This window comes from Myotis lucifugus, unplaced genomic scaffold, assembly GCF_000147115.1.
Source record: "Myotis lucifugus unplaced genomic scaffold, Myoluc2.0 scaffold_194, whole genome shotgun sequence".
NCBI lineage: Eukaryota > Metazoa > Chordata > Mammalia > Chiroptera > Vespertilionidae > Myotis > Myotis lucifugus.
In genome coordinates, this window is record NW_005871242.1 from 1332607 (window position 1) to 1343630 (window position 11024).

Below are 11024 nucleotides of genomic sequence, written 5' to 3' on the forward strand. Positions count from 1 at the left end.
TATGTTTATATATATTTATATATTAGATATACTTATATGTATTTTATATATTATAATATTTTTAAATGCATATACTTCAAATAAATTACCTTGCTTCTGTTCACAATTCACAGCACAGCCTAAAATGAGCTGAAGCATCCTTCCGAGCTCTGCAGCATCAGAATGCTCCCCAATAAGGTTCACATCAGGAAGGGTAAAGTCATTAATTTGCTGCCCTAAAATCTAAATAGAGATAAAAGGATTAGAGTTGCATTTACATCTATAGGACCAAATAAAGTATCTGATAAAGACTAGGCTGTTGGCAACAGAATCTTATTGCTAAGGACAGAGCTGTCATGTCAATCTCACTCCCAAGTTCCATTTTTACCCATACACCTAAGTTATAACTATCTTGAGTCACAGCAAGTTAGGCCCCAATCTGGTATATGGTATGTACACTTAGCAAAGAAATTGAGTACTACTGACCCCACTACCACCCCCAGAAAAACTGGATGTGTGCACTCTGAAGTAGAGCCAGTGAGGTTGTGACCCAGGGGCACCAGTAAGAGTGGAGATTAAATATAGGTTCATGTCCCCAGTGGTAAGATTCCTCCTAGTCACCTTCACCTATTTGACTCCAAAATGTTGACAGCATGACACCTGTACCAGGAAGGAGAATGGAAGATTCCTTTCCGGGGAAATAAGAGTGATCCCAAAGGAAATGACTTATATGCAGACAAGTGGGTAGGTCTCTGACTGATAACCCTGCAGTGAAAAATGAAGATCCTAAAGGCACCGAAGCAGGATGAATGCAGCTGCAGTGCTATGGGTTAGGGGAGAACAGTGTAAGAGGAAGTTAGAAGGATCATGCAGTACCTGGCGGCTCACAGTAAGAAGAAAGGATTTGATTCTCAATGCAATAGGAAACCATGGAAGACTTTGAGGAGAGAATGACATAATCAAATTTATATTTTAAAAAATCATCCTGGCTTTAGAGTGGAGAACAGACTGTACGGGGCAAGAGTGAAATCAGGATCACCAGTTGACCACTCTAGTAATCTAAGCAAGTGCTAATAATGATAGCTTGGTATAGGGTGGTAGCAGTAGAGATAGAAAAAGCTGTAATTTGGAGGCTTAACTAATAGGTTTTTCTGATGATCTCAAAAAAGGAAAGGACTATAGGGTGATTTGGAGGTTTTGGGTTCGAGCAGTAGGGTGGATGGTAGAGTCACATACTGAGATGATGAAGGTAAATGATGTAAGTATAAATGTAGATATAAATGCAAGTAAGCTTGTGGGGGGGAAAAACAGTAAGGAAATCACATAGGTTTTTAAGTTGTGTTGTGTCCACTACAAATTTAAGGTAAAACTAGTTCCACAGCCTGATTTCACCCCCTACCCCCAGCAATGTCTTGACTGTTCTGATGCAGACTGAGAAGATAAACTGAGTTAATCAAGGGAGGGGGTTTCGCTAAGGAATAGAGTGGGAGTACATAAGGAAGTTGATTATAATAATACATGGACTCTAAACCACATTCACAAGTAAGGGAAGAAAGGAGAGAATAAATAGATGCAGAAAGCAAGGTTTAACATAAATTAGTGTTTACCTACAAATTATTTATATTATAGTGCAAACTACTTATCCAGGAACCATATAATATGGTTGTTTAAACCACATCCTAGAAACTATGGAAGATAAACTGATTATTAGTTCTGAGACAATTTTTCCTTTACTTGAAACTATTATAAAATTAATTATCCTATAGCAATATTTCCAAGCAGAATGAGAAAAGTCTTTACCTCATGATTATAATCCAGGATTCCTTTTAAAATTTTCTTTAGATTGCTTATCTGTTTAAAGAGAGAGAAAACAACTGGATAAATCAAAATACAGTTTAACAAAAAATTTCTAAATAAACTAATCAAACAAGTTAATCATAAAGGAAATATAAAAAAGAAAATTTAATAGCATATTTGAATTACCATCATCATCAAAAAAGGACTCTTGATGGTCTAATTTATTTAATCTAAGATATTTATGTAACAAATTAAAGCTTCCAATAATATTAGAATTTCAATATTATGACCAAAATTGGACGGTGAGTGAGATTTAACAGTAAGATTAAATTATTCACCCTGACCGGTTTGGCTCAGTGGATAGAGCGTCAGCCTGCGGACTGGGGGGTCTCAGGTTCGATTCCGGTCAAGGGCATGTACCTTGGTTGCGGGCGCATCCCCAGTGGGGAGTGTGCAGGAGGCAGCTGATGTATGTTTCTCTCTCATCGATGTTTCTAACTCTCTCTCCCTCTTCCTTCCTCTCTGTAAAAGATCAATAAAATATATATATATATAAAAAAAGATTATTCAGATTTTCTGCAGCTAAAGAAAAAATGTACCATCCTTAATGAAGACTTAGTTCAGTGCTGTTTTCCATAGAAAAATGGAGTTCCATCTTACATGGAGGCTAAGTCCTACCAGTAAAAGCATTAGGTAAAAATTACCCTTGGAAATCTTTTTTTTAAATATATTTTTATTGATTTCTGAGAGGAAGGGAGAGGGAGAGAGAGATATAAACATCAATCAATAGAGAGAATCATTGATCGCTGCCTCCTACATGCCCCCTACTGGGGATACAGCTCACAACCCAGGCATGTGCCCTGACTGGGAATCCAACCATGACCTCCTGGTTCACAGGCTCATACTCAACCACTGAGCCATGCCAGCTGGGCTACCCTTGGAAATCTCTTAAAGTCTACGATGTATATCTCCAAATTCCTCCACTGTCAGAAATGTCAGAAAATATTGCTGTTTCTTCAATTGAGCACCAAAGCAAATATTTAAGAGCCATAAGGTTAAAAAGTAATATGGTTATATCTTGAAATGCCAGGATAACACTCTGCATTGCAAGATACTTGTGCTATAAGAAGCAACCTAGAAACAGAAAGGATGAGAGACCAACATACAGATATCTCCCAACACTCACTCACTCCAGAAAACAGATCCAATGGCCATGTTTTCTGGGTGAAATGACAGACAGAATCACCTGCACTATTTATTGTAAGCCATTACTTTTTCTTCTATTTTTTTTTTTTTTTACCCAATTCATATGGTTGGTATTTGTGTTAAGTTAAATGTGCATATAATATGATTCTGTCGATCATCTACTTAGCTGTTCCTAGCCAATATTAGTAGGTGAGGATGTCCTAGGAGGCAGCAGAATCTGTGACCATAAAATAAAAGAGGCTGAATCACGGCAATGTGATCCAATGGTTAACCACAGACATTTTTAATTAAAAACAAAACAAAACAAAAAAACCCTGAAAACTTTATTTAAAAAATTTTTCACATATAAACTAATGTTTATACTTCTAGAAAAACCTGGAGACATGAAAAATATATAATACTAGAGGCCCGGTGCATGACATTTGTGCACTGGGGGGGGGGGGGGGGAGGGGGGGTGTAGGGCCTGCGCCCTCTTGCCATATGGGACCCCTCGGGGGATGTCCGCTGAGGGGTCTCTAGCTCTGCCGAAGAGGCGGGAGAGGCTCTCGCCATGGCCGCCGCTGTGTTTGCCAGCCATGAGCCCGGCTTCTGGCTGAGCAGCGTTCCCCTTGTGGGAGTGCACTGACCTCCAGGGGGCAGCTCTTGCATTAAGCGTCTGCCCCTGGTGGTCAGTGCAGTTATAGCGACTGGTCGTTCTGCTGTCCGGTCAATTTGCATATTTGGGTTTTATTATATAGGATACTTTATTTCCTTTATTTTAGTAGGTTCATTTTTTTCATATTTGAACATTTTAAATTAGAATGCCTTAAAAAAGCAATGTGTTCACTAGCCCTGGCTAGGTAGCTCAGTTGGTTAGAGCAGCAGTCGCCAATCTTTTGGACCTCAGAGACCACCAGTGGTCCGCAGAGCAACGGTTGGTGACCACTGGGTTAGAGCATCGCCCCAAAGTGCCAAGGTTGCAGGTTTGATCTCCAGTGAGGGCACATACAAGAATCAACCAATGATACATAAATAAGTGGAACAAGAAATCAATATTTCCTTCTCTCTCACACTCTCTCTCTAAATCAGTCAATAAAATTTTTAAAATCAATGTGTTGATTTCAATTATATTTCCTAATATTTTCTCATTATTAAGACTAGCAATTACCATTACATATTCCACGCACTATCCTAAGTACATTACATACATTAACTCATTTATTTCTATGAAGTGGATTCTATCACAATACTCATTTCACAAATGGGGAAACTGAGGCATAGAAAAGTTAAAAGACTTTCCCACAGATAGTAAATGGCAGAGCTGTGATATGGACATAGGCACTCTGGCTCACTATACTTTACTACTTTCCATTACATTTTAGTGAGCAATTTCAGGTTACCTCCAATCTTCAAATCTAGATTATTTCACTAAAGACTACCTAAGTGTCTAAAGCTCACTGAACGCATCTGATCAAAAATCAACAAGTTCTTTGTACACCAAGTAAAAGATTAATTTACAGATAGAAAAAAAGAAAATACCTTTAGCCTCCAATTATCTCCCACTTCGGATTTGATTCTGTTCAGCCAATTTTCATCAAAATATACAGGATCTCTAAAAATAAGAAAAAGCTAGCACATTAAGATCATGTAGCTATCAAGCTAAAAACAAACAAAAAAGAAAATTGAAACCCATGCCATATCACCACTTAATTGTAACATAAAAATGTATTTGCCACATATCAGTCATTGAATAGCTCAGTACATGAGACCAGATACAATTATAGATTTCTCTAAAATCAATTTGACTGTTTTCAGCTCATTAAAAAAATACATATTTTATCATAAAAACTAAAAGATAAAAAGTAATAATATAGTTATTATAGTTTAAAAACAAATTACAGCTAAATACACTAACTTGGAATTAACATAAGTTGTAGACACCACACTAATATCTAAAAATTTAAAATAGATGTAATTTTAAATAGACAAAAGAAATATACTATTAAGGTTAAAATAAAATTTTCAACTAATATTTCAATGACCGCCATCATTTAATAGTTCAAATGCCACCAATACCGTCTCTAAAATGTCAATTTTTAAAAATAATATAAACTGAGAACCTATTTTCTCAGATATAATACTAGGTGTTAGACAAAGTTGGACACCATTCCTATTTGCAAAAGGCTTAACATCTAAGATAACATTGGTGTGGACAAACAAACTGAAACAAGGACAGAACCTGAATATACTTATGGCTATTTTTCTTAGGAAAATCTCCTAACACTAGAAGGAAAGAAAAACAGAACAAAACTTTTTAGTCCAGCATGATCCTCATTTCAAAGGTTCTGAAACTGATGCTCTAAGAAATTATTTGTTCAAGACCACAGAATGTTTGTCTATGCTCTTGTTCACTGCAGTGCTGCCCAATACCTCTTGTCCGACACATAGCAGGTTCTCTATATTTTGGACTGAAATGCAATTGGAAAGTGATAGCACGTTCATTTAATAAGCTTCCAATCTACTACTTGGACAGAATATAGCAAGAATAGTAGTTTACAGCTTTCTTATATTCAGTATGACTTTTCTTAGTAATAAACTTTGACTCACTATGCAGGAATCTAGCCATAACTCTGTTTTGATAAGTAGTTACAATTTCAGCAATGTTTTCTAAGTAGCCCTTAATTGATGCTCTCAGGCTAGGATAAAACAACATAAAAGTAATTTTCTCCAAAATCTCAAAAGATTGTAGTTCTGCACAGATATGGACATAACAACCGATAATCTTACTGGGAGTGTTCTTCATGAGTAAGGAGCTAAAGATAGCTATGTCCTGACTGCAGCTAAAAAAGAAAAAATGAAAAACAAAACTTACAAAACCATTTCCTTAGATTTTGCCAGTACCAGCATATTTAGCTGTAACTATGTACCAGTCAAATGCCTTCAGAGAAAACAAAAAAATTAAATTTTATTTCTATTGCTAAAATTATTTAAATACTGCAATGTTCTTATTGAACTTACCCAAATTAAGGTGGGGTCTAAAACAAACACTGTATTTTTATTCCATTCCTTAGTATGGCATTTTTATTAGCAAACATTAGTATTTTTACAGATATTTTGTTTCTTAAGTCTACTTTCTTTTAATTACATAAAAATATTTTGGTTCCTTGTCATTAAATGTTTATTGGAAAGTTAGCTATACCCAAGGGTAATGGAAGCATATGTCTGCACAAAGATTTGCACACTGATGTTCACAGCAGCTTTATCGGTAATAGGTCAAAACTAAAATAACTCAGATGTTTATCAGCAGATGAATAGATCATTCAATAGCCATACAATGGAATATATGCAAATTATAAGTACAGGCAAAAACACATACATATCCCTAAATAATTGTGCTGCACGAAAAAAGCCACACCCCTTTCCTCAAAAAAGAAAATATACTGTCCATTGATATAAAATTCTAGAAATTTCAAATGAATCTATAGTGATAAGAAGGGAAGGCAGGAAGGAGGGAATGAAGAGATTAAAAAAATTTTTAAAGAGAAAGAAAGGGGGGAGAAAGAGAGAGAGAAAGGAAGAGAGAGAGAAAAGGAGAAACATGGATTTCTTGTTCCACTTATTTATGCATTTAGTGGTTACTTCTTGTATGTACCCTTACCAAGGATTGAACCTGCAACCTTGGCGTATAAGGATGACACTCTCTAAACAACTGAGCTACCTGTCTAGGGCAAGGAGTCTTTCCAAAGTGACTGATATGATCATTATCTTGACTGTGGTGATAAGTTTCATGGGCATCTACAAGGTAAAAATCTATCAAATTCTATACTTTAAAAATGTGTGATTTATTGAATGTCAATTTAATTTCAATAAAGTTTTGAGAAAAAGAGGGTGGGAAATGCTAAAAGGAAATGAACTATCAAGCCACAAAAACACAGGGAAGAACCTTAAAGACAATACTGCCAAGTGAAAGAGAAGCTGTCAAAATTCTGAGAAGTGCTAAATTAAATTACAACAGGTCAAAGGGTGGAAGGAAAAGACAAGAAGGGGTTAACCAATTGACCACTGCAGTGCAAAAACGAGAAAAGACTGTTCACATGCCTTAGTGTATGTTGGAATTATTAAATTGCATGTAGAACATAATGGTTTCTTATGATCTTCACTTGTTAAATCAATACAGGCTTTCTTCTGGTTTCTTCAAGTGAGAGAAATCCTAACCAAACTAACTTAAGCAAAAAATTCAGCTACTGACACATACATGGAAAGCTCACTTAGCTATGTCCACATGCCCATAAATAATTTTTATTAAGAACTTCAATGAAACTCTCTAGACCTTTCAAAGGCTAAAAGTTAATAGGGCACCACTCAGAGGTGACATGATAATCACAAGATCACTCTGGTCAGGTCTCAAATGAGCCTTCTTGAGCTCCATCAAAAAGCGTGTGTGCCTGTAGAGCTGGAAAGATGTGCTATGTAAGTTCCACAAGAAAGCAATAGCAAACTATAGTTTTCAAGCATGAGTCCCTAATGCTAAAGGCACACAGAGTCCCTGAATGCAGGCACTTGAGCTGCTTCTCATTCGGGCAACTGTATAAGGCTCACTTTAAGGTGAGCAACAGCAAGAACTCATTTAGTGATGACACTGGTTCTCAATAGAAATGCAGGAAATCCTCATTAGTCATATGTAAACCTTTTCATGTCATCAGGCTGACAAGTGCTCAGGGCTTCAGAAGATACAAGTATCCCCCAAATTGCATCAAACCTAATGAATTCTTAAATTCACAGGTAATCCTTTATTTGAAAAATTCCCAGGTCAAAAGTTGAAGATAGCCATACAACTATTGTTTTCAAAGTACTTAGAAGGAAACAATCAGGTATGTTTTATATAACCCAAATAAATATTTCATTCCCTTAGTCATTCAGTAAACATGAGCATCCATCATGCAGATTAAACCATAAGAAATTGCTGCTATTTGACCATTTTTGATCTACAGAAAAAGGTCATTTTCATATGGCCCAACCAAACACCAAGCATTGCCCTAGGTGCAAGGACACAACAGTAATCAAAACAAATACCCTGCCTCTAGGTGGAGTTCACAGTGTGTGTGTATGTGTGTGTGTGTGTGTGTGTGTGTGTGTGTGTATGTGTGAACAAGCAAATACATGGCATATCAGGTACTACTAACATACGTTGCAGAACAATACAATGGTTAAAAGGGATAAGAGCACAAGGGGATGTTTGTTGCTTATTTCACATGGGTGGTCAGGGAAGACCTTACTGTTACATTTCAGCATTATTGCTAGGAGTGAGTCTCTGAGATTCTTCTAGGATGGCAAAATCTGGTTACTAACATAAAAACTTCTGCCAAGCTTATGCACAAGAACAAATAATTCTGCTAAAACCATTGGAGTATTATAACTATTACAGCCCTAATTAAACTTGCAGTCAATCTGTAACTAAACAAGTACATGCCATCAAAAGTATTACTGCTGCTTAGTTCTTATATTATGCACAACACACGTCATGTAAGCACTTTATTTTTTGTCCATGTCTTCAATCTAACCACATATCCATGTATAAGAACATACAAAGAGATAAAGCAGTTTATTCTTACATTTTTTGAAGAACCTGGGCCATCACAACCCCACTCGTTAAATCTTCCACAGTCTGGCATGGTGCATCCACATTAAATGTCTGGATCTGAAGGGAAAAAAGATTCCATGGTTAACTACACAGAAGACTTCGTAGGCTTCTTTTGTGAGTACCACATCTTGGGAGTTGTAGTAAACTGCATAAGGCAGAGAGTTGGAAAGATTTTCCCTTATGGGAAATTTCCTGCAGGTTATTATTGTAAATTTTTCCTTTTGGCAAAAGAGAAATTGTGGAGGACACTGGGTGTCTTCTCAGCATCCATTCTACTCACAGATGATCAATCTAAGATCTGCTCTACCAATGACTGACTTAGGGATGTATTAATAAGGCAAAGACAATTTGGATCAAAGAGATGCTTGAACTTCTGGGAAAGAACAACCAATTTCCTCTTGATGTGAATAAATATGTTGCCTCCATTGCCGCTAGCAGTCACTTTGTGGCTATTAAGGGGATCCTTCTCCGGATGAGGCCAATGCAGTGGAGTGCAGAGAAGAGGTTTAGAAAAACTAAGTCCTGGAGGCCAAAATTAAGCCACTACCTTAAAAAACCTTGAAGTCTCCTGTTATGTGAGACAGATCTCTTGTTTAAGCCTGGCCAGATTGAGATTCCTTTTACTCAGCCAAAAATATGTACACAAATGTAGAAGTCACACTATGGTTAAGTTAGATATTCAATGCACTTGGATTTTAAATGTACTCTGAATTAGAACTAACCGTGTACTAGTCAACATGATGTGGCCAAAAAATAGTAGATATTATTTCCATGAGTAAGATAATACAGCTGAGCCAGCAATGATTACAGCCAGCAGCTCAGCCAGGACTTAGAAGGAAATAAATCACTGAGGACAGACAGATACAGGCCACGCTCTCACAGTTTATAGTTTAGTAAAATGACAGTATTAAAGGAAATGCAAATAGCAAGCACAGTTTAGAAGTGAGAGTGGGATGCAACCTAGGAAAGAAAAGAAGCTTAGTATGGATGAGGTGGACACTGGAGGAAGAGATAGCACAGGGATAAGAGCAAAATGGTGAAAGACAAGGTTAAAGAGGAAGCATTATTGTGCGAAACCTCATTATCCATGTTAAGACTTGATCCTAAGAGCAATGGGGAGTAAGCAGCAGAGTGAGGTCAGGCGATCTGCATTTTACAGGGGTGGGCAAAAGTAGATTTATAGTTGTTCATAGGGAAAATACAATAACAAATAATAATACAAAAATAAATTCTGTTTTGCGTACTCACAACTGTAAACCTGCTATTGCCTACCTCTGTATAAAGACCATATGATTCTGTTGAGAATCAGTATCATCATTAAATGAATTCCTGCTGTTGCTCACCTTGCAGTGACCTCAGAAATTAACACATCTGTCTTCACACACATTTTTATTGATTGGATTATATGTCTACAAGATATTTCAGGATAACAGAACAATAAAACTTAAATATAATTGCACCTAACTACATTAAGGCCTAACATTCTACCTGGTGGGCCGTAACCTCTCTTTTAATTCCAAGAAGCCATTTTAACACCACCCAATCTCCACATCACCCTCCCCCACAAAAATGTGAGAAGAGCAAAGCATGAGATCACCTGGAATTAGTTTCTAAAGCAGAGGTTCTCAACCAGGGCAACTTTACTCCCTATGAGACATTTTTGGTTGTAACAACTAGATGGGTGCTATTGGTATCTAGTAGGTAGCAGCCAGGGATGCTACTACTAAACATCCTATAATGAATGCACAGGCAGAGACTACAACAAAGAACTATCCAGCCCAAAACGTCAATAATGCTAAGATGAACAAATCCTGCTGTAGAGCAGTGTTTTTCAAAGTGTGGTCAGGCCCCAGGCTACTAACGATAGCATAAGAGCCACTTCTTAGATCTAAACTGAATGCAATCAGAACACAGAGGTGAAATTACTTGTCCAAAGTCACCCTCAGTTAGTATAAAACAAAAATCAGAATTTGAACCCAGGTGGCCTAATTTCAGAACCTATACTCTTACCACGTTATACCAACCCCCAATTTAAAAAAAAAAAATAAAGTTTTAAAAAGTATATGTGCTTTAACTTTTGTACATCTGATTTCTTTACTTGTCCATTAGAGGACAAAAACTGTTTGAGAATGGACTTAGGCAAAGCACAGAGAATGGATTGGGGAAGATAAATTATACCCACCATAAAAATTATATCCTCCATAACTTTACACACTAGTGTGCTTTTTATAGGCTGCTAAATAAGTAATATGAAAATTATAGGGGTATGTTAATGTTACTGGGTTTCCTAAAAGAAATGCACTGAGCCTATGGGATGATGTTTTTCCCACTTAGCTTCCTGTCATTAACTGGTCACATCCCAGATTCTTTCTGGTTTTTCAGTCTCTATAACCCAGGAAAAAGCAATCTTTTCATGTACAGT

The 11024-nt window shown here is 36.8% G+C and overlaps 1 protein-coding gene across 2 annotated transcripts in view; it reads right to left on the reverse strand.

The window, feature by feature from the left end:
- HOOK3 (hook microtubule tethering protein 3) overlaps window positions 1–8699 on the reverse strand; it is an 89683-nt gene extending 80984 nt beyond the window's left edge. For both annotated transcript variants that reach the window (XM_014462889.2, XM_023760799.1), the window contains exons 1-4: window positions 8574–8699; window positions 4501–4573; window positions 1780–1830; window positions 90–222 (exon numbers count right to left, since the gene is read on the reverse strand). In XM_014462889.2, the coding sequence (XP_014318375.1) occupies window positions 90–222; window positions 1780–1830; window positions 4501–4573; window positions 8574–8596 (280 nt within the window). In that variant the 5' untranslated portion in view covers window positions 8597–8699. The remainder of the gene's footprint in view (window positions 1–89; window positions 223–1779; window positions 1831–4500; window positions 4574–8573) is intronic.
- Between the last annotated feature and the right edge of the window lie 2325 nt (window positions 8700–11024).